A 15,532-nucleotide genomic window follows, 5' to 3' on the forward strand; every position below is an offset into this window, starting at 1 on the left:
GATGAGGGATTACATCTCCAAATAGAAGATTGATTGTGGAGAAAGCGTTTAAGCCAATTTATTTTTAAGGTATTAAGTGAAACAAAATCTACAAAGCTTAAGCCACCCTTATTATAGGACTTTAAAACTAATTTGCCATTTCTTTTATCACAAAGTAAAAAAAAACAACAACAATCATAAACTACCAACCAATATAAGCAAGCAACCTATAGTGTTCGTGTTATGGTGTTTGTATTATGCATTCCTCTAAAGCAGCACCTTTAAAGTGCCTCAAGCTTCTAAAAAACACTTACATTTGGGCTGTAATGTTGATTTTAAACCTCTCAGAAGGTGTGCATGTGTGTGTCAGGTGTGTTGATCAGTGAACTCTGGGCTGGGAGAGGCTGCTGGTTTGGAAACTGCAGGTTAAAGATGCACCAGGGTTAAAGGGGAGCAGTACTGTGGAAAGCAGGCTTTACATCTTGTCCGCTCACATGAGAAACTCCAGTCATATCAGCAGTCTCATAAAGCTCATTTATTGTTGACTGCATGGAGGGCCTCATGGGGGCTAACACATCTCACATGACCAGCACAATACTGCTCATTTTGTCTCTCTAAACCTCCTGTTGTCCACTTTTACAGGCAGAATAAATAAGTGGGTAACTTTTGGAATCAGCTATTACTAATTCTGACGTGTTTTTGTGCATTTTGCTGTATTTATGCCACTCCCAATGACATTAGTCAGTGCAACATAAAAAAAAACCTTTCAAATCATTAAAGTAACACATTTATTAAAAGGTAATCAGACTATTATGATAGAATAGTTGGGTTAAAAATATCCCATCATATAACCCAACTATAGGCGACGTAGTGGCACAGTAGGTAGTGCTGTCGCCTCACAAGCAAGAAGGTCGCTGGTTCGAGCCTCGGCTCAGTTGGCGTTTCTGTGTGGAGTTTGCATGTTCTCCCCTGTTTGCGTGGGTTTCCTCCGGTTTCCCCCACTCCAAAGACATGTGGTACAGGTGAATTGGGTTGGCTAAATTGTCCGTAGTGTATGAGTGTGTGTGTGAATTAGTGTATGGATGTTTCCAAGAGATGGGTTGCAGCTGGAAGGGCATCCGCTGCGTAAAAAAACGTGCTGGATTAGTTGGCGGTTTATTCCGCTCTGGTGGCCCCGGATTAATAAAGGGACTAAGCTGACAAGAAAATGAATGAATGAATAACCCAACTAAAGGTTATTATAGCACCTTCCCAGCTATGGGTTATTTTAACGCAATGCATTGGGTTATTTTAATTATTTCCATTCTGGTATTACTATTGAAGTACTACAATTTTCGAATTATGGCTGTGTAAATGAATGAATGTCTCCGCTGGGTCCTGAAGGTGAGAATGACAGCCGAATATCCCAAATATGTGTAACGTATCTCTTTCTCCTGAAAAACAAAACAAACAAACAAACAAAAAAAACATAGAGATGAACACAGGAGGTAGAGAAAGTGTTTTATCGGCTATGAAGCGCGCGTTTGTATTATCAATAATTAAGAGTGTTGGTGAAACGAATACAAAAAACACGACAATTTGATAAAAAATTAACAACATAAATAATTTGATTTAAAAAAAATTAACAAAAATATTATTGTGTTAGAGCTTAAAAAAAAAAAATTGCAATGCAAAAACAACATTACTTGCGCATATTAATACAGCTGTTCTGTGTCAGTTAAATCAGTTGACTGTTGAAATTCAAATTTTTAACCCAACTGGTTGAGCTATAAAATAAATATAATAAAATATAAACTAAATAAAGGTTTAAAATAACCCAACAGAGCACCAAATATTTACCAACTGGTTGAGTTATTATCAAATAACCTAATAAAGGTAAAAAAAAAAAAAAAACTCAACCAAATAACTCAACATTTTTTATTACATCACTCTAAAAAATGTTGAGTTATTTCTCCAAGCCAATGGTTGATTTAAACATATATTTGGTGCTTTGTTGGGTTATTTTTAACCTTTATTTATTTAATAACCCAACCAGTTTTTTAAAAAATCTGAATTTTAACAGTCAACTGATTTAACTGACACAGAACAGCTGTATTAATATGCGCAAGTAATGTTATTTTTATGCATTATAACGTTTATTGAAGCTCTAACACAATAATTTTATTTATTTATTCATTTATTTTTATTAAACTACTTCTTCGTTTTTTTTATTATTTGTTTCACCATCCAAAACCATCTTTTAGAAGCATTTGGATGTGGTTAAACTATTGTACACTGCGGACACTGAGCGAAGCCTGCTGCAGCTGCTGGACAGCCTCTACAGCACACAGAGCTTCATATTCTGCTCCATCAACAGAGGATTTTCTGCTTGCACAGTTTAGAACTGTCTACTATGTTTTGTTTCTTTATTGTTTGTGATTCCTAATTTATTTTAACAAAAGCGTCTGGAACTAATATGTAATGGAAATAAAGCATTTTCAATATTTTTTGAAAACTATGTTATTTTTTACACAGCCATAATTTAAAAATTATTAGTAGTACCAGTAGCAATTGTATAATACCATAATGGAAAAAATAACATTTAATCAAAATAACCCAATGCATTGGATTAAATTATATAACCCAATGTATTGGGTTGAAATAACCCATAGTGGGGAAGGTGCTATAATAACCTATAGTTGGGTTATATGTTTGGGTATTTTTAATCCAACTATTTTAACAGTAATTAGACAATTACTCTGTTAAAATAGCTCATCAATTTTTCCAGCTATAGTTGACAAGGAAATATTGTTTGTCTCATTTATGTATCATGTAAAGTGAATGACAGTATTTAATGAATGCGTGTCTTCAGTTTAACTCACTGCCATGTTTGCTTTATTAAATATTTAAATGTGGGATTTGATTGCATTTCTTATCACCATTTGTGCTTAGACAAGTGAAACATCCTTGCTCTTTGTATCCAGTGTGTTTTATGTTCTTGCTTTTTCTGATTTGTTTTTATCAAATATTTTATTTTATTCACTGACACTTTACTGACAACCAGACAATCAGATCCTTGTTTTTTTTTTCTTACCCAGTGTTATCCTTTTTCCTGATGCACTTGATGCATTTTTTACGCAATACCTTTACGTTATTACATTTGCATTTATTTTTGATTTAGTAGCATTTTTGGATAGATAACCAAAATATCAAAGTATCAGATATCTTGTTTATTTTCTTTAGTTTTTATTTCATTATTTCATGACATTTTGTGTGTCTTACAAAATTTTTATTATTTTACCTTTACATTACATCCTTGTTCGTTTCCCCAGTGCTATCAGTTGTTTTTAAATCCTAGTTTTACGTTATTTTATTTGTATGTTCTTTTATTATTTAGTATTGACTATCAAAATATCACACCCTTGTTTTTTAATCCTTTTTTATTTTCTTGTTTCCCCTGATTTGTTTTATTATTTTTGTTTATTTTTTTGTTTTATTTTATTCTCAGCTGTTATTACTATATTTTTTATTATTATTTTACCTTTACATTACATCATTGTTCATTTCTCTCTGTTCTTTTTTTATTCTATTTTTACACCATTTTATTTGTATTTGTGTTTTGATTTAGCACCTTCTTTGTATAGACAAAAATATTAAAATATCAGACCCTTGTTTTTTTTTATCCATTTTTTATTTTCTTGTTTCCACAGATTTGTTTTGTATATATATACAACCGTTATCACTATATTTTTAATTATTAGTTTACCTTTACATTAAATCCTTGTTCATGTCCTTCAGTTATTTTTAATCCTGTTTTACATCATTGTATGAATATTTATGTTTTGATTTAATGCCATTTTTAAATAGACTATCAAAATATCAGATCCTTGTTTTTTTAAATATTTTTTTTCTTGTTTCACCTTTACATTACATCGTTGTTAATTTCCCCAGTGCTCAGTTCTCTTTAGATCCCATGTTTATATTATTTTAACTGTATTTAGGTTTTGATTTAGTGCTGTTTTTTTATAGACAATAATATTAAAATATCATATCCTTGTTTTTTTATAATTTTTTTTTTATTTTCTTTTGTTTACCTGATTTGTTTATTAAATATTTTACCTTGTTTTTATTTTGTTCATAACTATTGTTACTATATTTTTAAATATTGTTTTACCTTTAAATTGTATCCTTGTTCATTTACCCAGTTCTCAGTTTTTTAATCCTATTTATACATTATTTTATTTGTATTTATATTTTGATTTAGTGCAATGTTTTGTAGACAAACATGTAAAAATATCAGATCCTTGTTTTTTATAAAAAAAAATTCTTGTTTCACGTGATTTGTTTTATTTTTATTATTTTGTTTGTTTTATTATTATTATTTATTTTGTTTTATTCACAGCCATTATTACTATTTTTGTATTATTTCATTGTTATTACATTGTCATTCCTTTCCCCAGTGCTCTCAGTTCTCTTTTAATCCTGTTTTTATGCCATTTTATTCATGTTTTGATTTAGTGCCATTTTTGTATAGACAATTAAAATATCAGATCCTTGTTTTTATGATTTTTTTATGTTCTTGTTTGACATGATTTGTTTATTAAATATTTTACTTTATTTTTATTTTATTCACAGCCATTATTACTATATTTTTATTATTATTTTACCTTTACATTATATAATTGTTCATTTCCCAAGTGCTTTGTTCTTTTAATCCTGTTTTTACATTATTTTATTTGTTGTTGTTTTTTATATATATACATTTTATATATATAAATATTTTATTTTGTTTTTATTTTATTCACAGCCATTATTATATTTGTAATTATTATTTTAGCTTTACGTTAAATCCTTGTTCATTTCCCCAATGCTCTATTCTTTTTTAATCAGATCTCTGTTTTTTAAATCATTTTTTACACGTTCTTGTTTCACCTGATTTGTTTATTAAATATTTTTATATATTATTACTTTTTTGTATCATTTTACCTTTACATTACTTCACTTTTCATTTCCCCAGTGCTCATTTGATTCTAATTTTTATTTTTATTTTATTCAGTCATTTTATTTTAATTTAGTGTCATTTTTGTATAGACAAAATATAAGATCCTTGTTTTTTTTCTTCTTTTTTTTCTATTATTATTAATATTTTCATTTTGGATCACACTTAATTTTGATGGTCCATTCGTTGAATTTAAGTTAAGTTGCATCTACATGCCAACTCATTAGGTTATAAATAGACTGTTAGATTGGGGTTAGGGTTAAATTGACATGTATTTGCAAAGTTTCTTAAAGTCAGTTAAATGCCTGTTGAAGCAGCAGTATCAACAGATATTAAGCAGACAGTCCACTAATACTCAAATAGACCATCAAAATAAAAATGTTACCTTTATTTTATTTATAGCCATTACTATATTTCTTATTATTATTTTACCTTTACATTACACACTTGTTTATTTCCCGAGTGCTCTCAATTCTTTTTTTAAATCACATTAAAACTTAAACTACTTCATTAAATCTATTTTGTAATTTCCTTCTTTCGTATTTGTGTTATACTTTATTAAATTATATAGTAAGCAGAATTGCACACAACAGGTAGGCTATACTATAAAAAGCTCCCATAAATAGCCTATGAAGAGTGTCCGCTTCGGGTCATGTGATCGGTGTAGTTTACTCGTGATGTGTGTCCCGACGGCTCATTCACTCACACAGAGAGAGAGAGTGAGGCACGCATGAGGATTAAAAGACCTGCCAAATCCAGTATGAGGAACTCAACCATTCTCAGCCGGACTGCAGAATCACTCTGTACTGCGGACTAACAGCAACCTCAACACACAACACTTTTCACCTCACCTGCACCAGCAAACTTTTTTTTCCAAAGAAAAGATGGAGGCGGAGGAGAATAAAGTTTCTGTGTGGGTTTGCCGGGAAGAGAAGCTCGTGTCCGGCTTGTCGAAGCGCACAACCTGCGCGGATGTGATCCGGGTGTTGCTGGAGGAGCAGAACCAGGAGCAGCGGGTGTCTCTGCCCGGCTCTCCTCAGTCCTACTGCATAGTGGAGAAATGGAGAGGATTCGAGCGCATTTTACCCAACAAAACTAAAATCTTGCGGCTGTGGAGCGCCTGGGGAGAGGAGCAGGAAAACGTCCGGTTTGTGTTGCTGAAGAACGAAGCCTCTCTATCGAGCAGCGGGCCGCGGAGCGCTGAAGCCCGCGTCGTCCTCAGTAAAGAGAGCCCGTGTGTTTATAAGGGCACCGCGAGAGTCACCATGGCTCTCTCACACGAGAAACAAAGACGGATAGTCAGAAAAGCCTTCAGAAAGTTGGATAAAATCAACAAAAAGAGAGCGCAGGCTGCATCAAAAGACGCTTCGTGCATGGAGAAGATGGAGACCCTAGTGCACCTGGTCATTTCTCAAGACCACACCATTCGCCAGCAGGTCCAGAGGATAAAAGAGCTGGACAGGGAGATTGACAAATATGAAGCTAAAGTTCACTTCGACCGAATGAAGATGCACGGAATCAACTATGTTCAAGACACATATCTAGTGGACGCCAAAAATGAAAACCCCGACGAAACGAGTCCAGAAGAAGCTCTGGCGCAGTTTGAGGAGTACGCTCAGAGATGCGAGGAGGTCATCAAACTGCAGGACGAACTGGCGGAGAACGAAGCGTTAATGGAGGGCATCACCACCGAGATCCAAGAGGAGCTCAATCAGAGGTGGATGAAAAGACGACACCAGGAACTTGCGAATAAAGACTCTGAGAGCACATCTGACGAGGCGTCCCTTAGAGTCACAACTCTGGAAACTCAAGCATCTGCAGATCCATCACCTGACAATGAGGTGCTTTTGGAAGAAGAGAGGATCAGAACGCAACTGGACACCAGTTTGTACATCGGTCTTCGTCTTAACACTGATTTGGAGGCCATCAGGAATGATTTAAGCTTGACTGAGGAGATATGGGGGGCTAAAGAGAAGGAGCTGATGGATTTAATGGAGAAGGTGAACTCTTTGGATTTTGAGATAGACGCTGAGGGAGACGCTGAGCTGAAAGAGGAGAATACTGGAGGAACAGACAGATTGGTGCCACTTAAGGGGGACAATGTTTGGGTGGAGCAGGCCAGAGGGCTTTCAAAAACATGTGACATGAATGATGACGACTCCGATACGGGCCTCAGTTCAATGCATAGCCAAGACTCAGATATCACACCCATCTGCGAATCTTTAGTGTGAAAACATTTGTATTATACGCGGACGCTGTGTAATGGACAATCTAACAGTGTTAATATAACACATCTTCACATTTTCGACACAGTTGCATAAAGTGAAAGCAAGCAGGAGTGCGGGGGTGTATTAAAAGGTAGCCTACTTTACTGTTATTTAATGATAAGTTACATTTCATTAAGAACATAACTATGCACTTACTGAGCAGTCTTTGTCCCTTTTTTTCTTGTTGGTGTCTTTGAAAGTCTATGAAACGTATTTCCACAGTGGAATAAAAAATAAAAGGTAACTGCTTTGCCTTTTTTTCAGACTTTCTTTTTTGTTAGATTCCAAATGTGAAATAGAAAGTTACAATTACATGACATAAAATATAAGATTTGAAGTTATTTCTGAGATATCAACTAAAATTTTAATTCTGAAAAGGTAAAATGTAAACTGAAAAGTAAAACTTGTTAGATGTAAACCAAAACAATGTGAGATTAAAACATAGTTTTAAGGAAAGATTAGAACTGTAAACTTTAAACTCTGAATTATGGAAAGAGACAAACATCCAAATTGTTGGAATTTTTAAAAGGAAAACACAAAAATGTTAAAAACTGTAGATTGGGGAGAAAAAAAACATCTAAATTGTAAGGTTCAGCCTCAAAATTTAGAAAAATATCTGTCATGATCTCAGACGTTAACTGAAAAACATTTACAGAAAAAAGCCAGAACTGTGAGATGTTAAACCAGATTAATGGGAGAAAAAAAGTCTAAATTGCTAGATTTAAACTCTTAATTGTGAAACAACTGCGAGATTGAAACAATAAACGAATAAGTATGAAATGTAAACTATAATATAAAAATTGTGAAGAAAAAGTGAAAATGACTTCTTTTAGATTTTATTCTAGGGTGGAAATAAGCTTTCATAGGAATGTGTTCATTACGTAAATTAAAAGGTGTATATCACTCTTTGTGAGAAGCACACAGTATTGAAATCTGCTGGGGGAAAAGTGTTAAAATGCGTCAGTTTTTTTGTCTAAATGTAGGGTTCCACACAATTCATTCATGTTGTCCCAACACAAATTGATTAAGTTAACTTAACACTTTTAACAAATTTATGTGGATTGAATATTAAAAAAAAAATTAAGGGTTTCCCAATGAAATCTCAAGAATTGTGTTGTTTCAGCTCATTTTAGTTAAGTAGTTTGAACAAGTAAAAAAAAAAAAAATTATAATAATGATTTGAGTGAAGGCATCATTTGGACTAATGGACGGCTGTTCCTTGCAGACCGGTTAATAAAGATCTTTTTTAGTCTGCAGTATGATTTATGGATTATAATAAATTATTATTAGCTGACGTGTGTGACATCACATTAAAAAAATGCTGCTTGTTCAAACTAATATCTTTAAAATGAGCCGAATCAACAGCATTCTTGAGTTTTGGGACAATTTAATTGTATCATGTTAAATCCACTCAAATTTGTAAAAACAGTTAAGTTAAATGTGTTGGGACAACAAGAAGGAGTCATGTGCAACACAGCATTTTTTACAGTGCAGTGTTTAATCAAATACACTGTTGAAAATGTTGGGTTCCACACAGTTCCTTTAAGTTGATTTAACACAAATTGATTAAGTAAACTTAATTGTTTTTATAAATTTATGTGGATCAAACAACCCCCCCCCCCCTCAATTGTGTTGATTCAGCTCACTTTAAATAAGTTTTTTTTTTTTTTGGAGTGCAGGTTTCCATTGTAATGTGACATTAATATTTTTAAAAATCAATTCAAACGTTAGTTGGGTGAATTTTCATCAAGGTGTTAGACTTGTTAACATTGTAACCAATAGTAAAAAAGGCATAATTAGTCGAAACAGCTGACTGGTCATGTAGATGTAATTTTTGTTATGTCATCATTAATATTCGGAAAATGCGTTTCCATCTCATATTATTCACATGAAATCCAAAACCACCTTATTTGAGTGTAAATTAATATTTTTATATTTTTCAAAATAACCATTTTTATTTGAAGTTTGCCATTTTCATCACTTGGTTCTCATGCCATACTTCACAATGCGTATTTATACAAGGGGATGGAAATATGGAGCCAGATCGGTCTCATAAATAATACATTTACGAAATAAAATTAATTGTATACGCAAAAACAATTCATAAATTCAAAATACAATTCAAAAATGCCCTTATCCAGTTTGTAAATTGAAGACACAATTCATTAATGTACAAATCCAAATACGTTAATTCAAAACGCAGCTCATAAAAACACAAATCCAATTCATTTGGGGAAATCTACACTTTTTACTTGCGTATTCACAAGTTGTGTTTTGTATTTTCGAATTGTGTTTTGAATTTACCTATTGGAATTTGTATATTTGAATTGTGCTGTGCCTGTATACATTTTATTTAGTAAATGTATTGTTTTTGAGACTGATCCAACTCCATAATACAAACTCAGCTTCTGTTTCAAATATTCTATATGCTTTCTCATAGCAATTCGTAACATTTTTGATTTAGTGGCTAATTCATATGAATTCATACAATCTCATTCGTACAATTTAGTACGATTTGCTCATCCCCCAATGAAGGTTGGGTTTAGGGGTGGGGTTTGGCACCACGCCTCCTTTTTAAAATCGTACATATTCGTACGACTGAACTCGCATAAAATATTTACGTTTCCCCGTGAGATCAAGCTAAATATAAATATAGTTCTAGTAAATATTAGCTACTAGTTCTCATATGCAAAAGTGTGAAATAAATAGGCCCTATATAATACATACCTAATAAAGTTGCACTAAGCCAATTTTGCCAAATAATAAACAAGTCCAAAACCATCATTAGTAGACACTACCCCTTACTGCTAACTGGCTGTATTATGTGTTTTGGGATTGGTCCGACAGTGGTCAAAGGTGTTTTTCAAATATTGATTTTGTGCACCTTATAGACAGTTATAACTATTTGTTGCCAAAATACATTGTTGTGCCATTTTATGGAGCTTCATAATGGTGAGTCATGTGACATTATGGCTCAGTTGATTGGTTAAATTAAAGATAAAAGGATAGTATGCAGACTACACCTTTTAAGGATCATGACTTCACATAGAAAGTATTTATACAAAAAAAAAAAATAGAAATGAAATAATGCCACACTTCAGCTTTAAGTTGCATTACAGCGTTGCTTGAGCACAAGAAATGTAAATATATGTTTGTGGGGGAAAAAGACTGATTATCTGAAGAGTTTGTTGATACTGAAGATTCTTTTATCTCACTGTATTTTAATAGAGAGGCTGTTTATTAAGAATTGTACAAACATAATGTTGCTGTAATATGAGAATCAATGATAAAACAAGGTCTTATAATCTAAGATATCGAGGAATGATTCATTTTTGGTGGTTTGAAACAAACAAAAACTCACAAAAAACATTGTAGCTGATATCTAATTCCAAAAATAAAATAAGAAATGAATGAACTGAACTCTCACTACTATGAAAGTGTAAAGCAAAAAAACAACACAGTCTCAAGGCAATTCTTAACATTTTGATTTAGTGGCTAATTCGTATGAATTTGTATGATCTAATTCATACAATTTAGTACAATTTGCTCATCCCCCAATGACGGTTGGGTTTAGGGGTGGGGTTAGGTGCCACGCCTCCTGAACAAGTAGTGTATTGCAGTAATTGAATTGTCATGATAAATAACACAATCGCTACTATGAATAATACTACTCTTAATATTAATACTAACAATAGTAATAATATACATATTTTATCAGAGCACTCAAAAAAAAAAAAAAACATGCAACACAGGGAGAACATGCAAACTCCATACAGAAACGCAAACTAACCCAGCCGAGACTCCAACCTGCGACCTTCTTGCTGTGAGGCGACAGTGCTAACCACTAAGCCACTGTGTCATCCATTTACATATCATGTTTGTATCATTCCTAAACTTTTTTTCCGGCAGTAGACAAGGAACAACATATTAATTGGTTTGTGTTTCGGCGGTAAATGTCAAATCTGTTTTAATCTTTGCAGTGGATTCAGGCTGAGGAACATTACCTGTTATAAAGGTATATAAATATAATTTTACACCTCATCGCTATTTGTGGAATAAAAAAAAGTCTATATTTATTCAATCATAGTATGACAATGGAATATTTACAGTCTGTCAATTACTTGATGAACATGAATTGCTTTTGTCATACTCAGAATTCCTTTAAAAATGTAAAGTTCCTGTAAAATTTTATTTAAAAAGATTATGCTGTTATTTTTGATGCAATACCAAGTAAAGTTGTATCACTGTTGCGTAATTCTATATACAATGGGGACCAACATCCAAAGACAAGTGATGATGTTTTATTCATTGGTGGTATTAACACTGTTAAAGATAAATGTACACTAAAAAACACAGGGTTAAAAACTACCCAAATAGGGTTGTTTTTAACCCTACTGCTGGGTAAATATGTGGCAGATCACATAAGGGGTTAAATTAACCCAAGTAATTGGGTTATTATTTTTAACCCTACAAATTGGGGTTTTCTATCCAACAATTGGTTATTTTTACCTAAATAATAGGTTAATTTAAGCCAAAAATGCCTACGAAAGATGACCCAGCAATTGTGTTGTTTTGACTTGGGTCACTGAAGTATGTTGGGGGATGTGCAGCTTTGATTACAGGTGTACATAAGGTAGTAAGAAATTATTTAATTCAGAAAGGTCTGAATAAGGGCTGCTATGGGCACGAATCTCAGTTTAATTATCTGAAAACGCAAGGAATCTGTGTTTATGTTACACTATTTTCATTGCATTTAAACAAATTAGTGCACAATATGTGGTATCCCAGTCAGCCCCAGCTGTGAGTTGATTTGACCCAAAGAGCTGGGTTGAAATTACCTAAGGCCGTACTCACACTAGGTACAGTTGCCTCGAACCGGGCCAAAGCACGCTTGTCCCCCCTCCCGTCTCCCCCGACGGCCCGCACTCACACCACAAACGGGCCTGGACACGCTTACGTCATCGCTGCTGCACTGTTCAGTGAGAAGCTCTCTCTCACTCAGCAGCACAGTGGAGATTTCTCTAGTTATATCGTTTCAGTCGTTTGATATGCAGTGACATGCAGTCAAATATTTCGCCAAACAGTCCTTAGGGATGCGGTGACACGCAGTCAGATATTTCACCGAACAGATCCGCCACTTTTGACGCTCATAAACAATAATAAAGCTCTCGTGCTGCAGGAATGAGGAGGTCTGCTGAAGCCGCGCAGCTGTCGTGCAGTGAGGAGTTCTCGTCTTTAATAAACTACGGCAGTTTGCGTTCATTGAACAGTAAGATTGATTAATAAATCCATATGAAACAGTCCCTTAAAAGTCACGTCTCGTTTTCTGTTTGGCTCTTCACTTGTCAAAGCCCAAGTGAACCGCGCTCAGGCACACCTCTTCCAACCGGGCTAGGGCCGGCCAAGTGAACCGTGCTTGAGCCCGATTCAGCGCACTCACACTTCTCAAATGATTCGGGAAACGGGCCTGGGCACGGTACCAATGGCATAGTGTGAGTAGGCCCTAAGACTCTGAAAGTAACGCCCAAAAATTACCTAAATGCCTCAACCCAAGATTTGGGTAGAAAAAATAACCCCGTGTCTTTTAAAGTGTAGTAATAGATATATTAGAAATGTATTAAAAAAGAATCATATGCCACCTTCAACAGTCTTCTGGTCATCAAAATTTGGAAACATTGAGTGGAAGAAAGTATGGTTACAAACAAATACATTTTTTAGAAGTAATAAAGTAAAACAGGTTTCTTTTAAAGTTTTACACAAAATTTATCCTGTAAAAGAGTTATTTGAACGGTTTGGAGTGGATAGAGAAAACTCTTGTGATTTTTGTGGTATGGTTAAAAAATCTGTTACTCATCTGTTTTTTCAATGTGTTTACTCAAGATTATTTTGGGTTGATGTTTCTAACTTTTCTTCAAGGACATTTGGTACACAAAAACAAATTGGGTAATATGAATTCGTATTTGCTTTAGTACAAGATGGAACTGATTCAAAAAGTACAACTTATTTTCTTTTACAACTGATAATATTACTTGAAAATACCATATTCATGTCAAGAAATGGGCCAAAGCTAAGCCAAATGTTGAATTTACACTATGTAACATTAAAAACAGAAAAGCTAAACAAAACATATGAAGCATTATGCAGTGGTGTAAAGTAACTAATTACAAATACTCAAATTATTGTAATTAATTACTTTTTCTCAGGAATTGTAATTTACTGAGTAGTTTTAAAAATGTGTACTTTTACTCTTACTTGAGTACATTTTTAGTGCTGTATCTGTACTTTTACTCTCACTACTTTTCTTCAACCTGCAGTCACTACTTGATTTTTTCTTGTCTATGGGGATTAGAAAAATTTGTCCTGTAATTCCTGTCCAATCAAATCACACATAGAAGGTAAATCGCCTCATAATGAACTACCTCAAGACATGGGCGATTTATAAATGTCGCAAACTGTTTGGAAGCATTAAAAGTGTCCAAGAAGACGTCCAAAATCAATATCAGTATTTGACGTCAATAGGATGTTGGTTTAAGATGTTGGCTCGACATTGAGTTTTGGTCACTTGACATCACAACCTTAATCTAACCTAATATTAACGTCCGACGTTGTGTGCCTGCTGGGCAATAGCTACATGCACTACAGAATGTTACGTTTACACACATCCACAAATTACATGTTGACGCATCAGCTTTTCACAGCGTAATACTCACTACTCATGAGTACTTTTAAAAGGGCTACTTTTTACTCATACTCAGAGTAATATTTACAACAGATACTTTTACTCTACTTTCACTACATTTTTAGGCAAGTAATGGTACTTTTACTTTAGTATGATTTTTCAGTACTCTTTCCACCACTGGCATTAACTTTCAATTGATTTAATAAGTTTTATTTTTTAGTATTATTATCTTACCTTTTTTTTACCCCTGGCATCTGTTTTTACCTTGTATTACTGAGATAATTTCTCTCATTTTATTTTATTTATATTTATTTTGTTCATAACTGTTGTGAGACGTATTCTCCTGTACTAAATTTGTACATATTTACAATAAAAAAAAATTAGCTGTTATAAAACAATTAGCCGCTGCACCTGACGCATCACGTCTCTTTCACGCTACATTGTTTCTGATGTCTAACAGAAGGCTCACAGATGTTCCTCCGCTCCTGTAATTGCTATAATATTCCTCCGACTAAAGGTGAAGAAAGGTAACTTACGCAGAACAGTAAATGTGAGTGAGTGCTGTGAAATGGGAAGGTGAGATGCTGGTGGCGTGAAGTGTTACGCAATTCTGCTGTCCCGGAGGAAACCGCAGACTGAACACAATTGGGGAGGTGAGCTACACATTTGACACAGGTTTTTTACATAGTGCCAGACAGTGTGAAAGCAGGACATTTACATAACACACCCAGATAAACTCTTTTACCAGCCTCACACCTCACAAAATACCCAGAAAAAGATCCCATATGCAGTTGTGACCGGGGGATGGAACTCCTAAAAGGATAGTTCACTTTCTTGAGCAATTGCAGCATTATGGATGTGATATTTGCAGTAAAAACGTAAAACATAACCCTGCTGAAAAATCTAGCTTAAACCAGCCTAGGCTGATTGGCTGGTTTTTGCTGGTCGACCAGGCTGGTTTTAGAGGGGTTTTGGCCATTTCCAGGCTGGTTTCCAGCCATTTTCAGCCTGGTGTTAGCTGGTCAGGCTGGAAAATTACCAGCCAAATCCAGCTAAAACCAGCTTGACCAGCCTGGTTTAAGCTGGACATAGCTGGTGTTAGCTGGTCATCTTCCAGCCTGACCAGCTAAGACCAGGCTGGAAATGACTGGAAACCAGCCTTGAAGTGGCCAAAACCCCTCTAAAACCAGCTTGGTTGACCAGCTAAAACCAGCCAACCAGCCAAGGCTGGTTTAAGCTGGATTTTTCAGCAGGGAAATACACAGAGAATGTATATGTTAACAGTATATTGAAAACCAGTTTATATTTTCCAAAACAACTAACCACTTAGGCCGTGCTCACACTAGGTACAGTTGCCTCGAACCGGGCCAAAGCACGCTTGTCCCCCCTCCGGTCTCCCCCGACGGCCCGCACTCACTACAATCGGGCCTGGGCACGCTTACGTCATCGATGCTGCGCTGTTCAGTGAGAAGCGCTCTCACTCAGCAGCACAGAGGAGATTTCTCTAGTTATATCGTTTCAGTCGTTTGTTATGCATTGACATGCAGTCAAATATTTCGCCGAACAGATCCGCCACTTTTGGCGCTCATAATCATAATGCTCTCATGCTGCAGGAATAAGGAGGTTTGC

General features: G+C 34.6%; 1 protein-coding gene across 1 annotated transcript; it reads left to right on the forward strand.

The window, feature by feature from the left end:
* The first annotated feature begins 5,653 nt into the window (after positions 1 to 5,653).
* Positions 5,654 to 10,534, forward strand: rassf10b (Ras association domain family member 10b). Its single transcript, XM_087262236.1, has one exon. The coding sequence runs from the start codon at positions 5,842 to 5,844 to the stop codon at positions 7,186 to 7,188; it is 1,347 nt and encodes a 448-aa protein (XP_087118362.1). The 5' UTR covers positions 5,654 to 5,841; the 3' UTR covers positions 7,189 to 10,534.
* The last annotated feature ends 4,998 nt before the right edge of the window (positions 10,535 to 15,532 follow it).

Source organism: Danio rerio, chromosome 7 (genome assembly GCF_052040795.2).
Source record: "Danio rerio strain M-AB ecotype USA chromosome 7, GRCz13ab, whole genome shotgun sequence".
Lineage (NCBI taxonomy): Eukaryota > Metazoa > Chordata > Actinopteri > Cypriniformes > Danionidae > Danio > Danio rerio.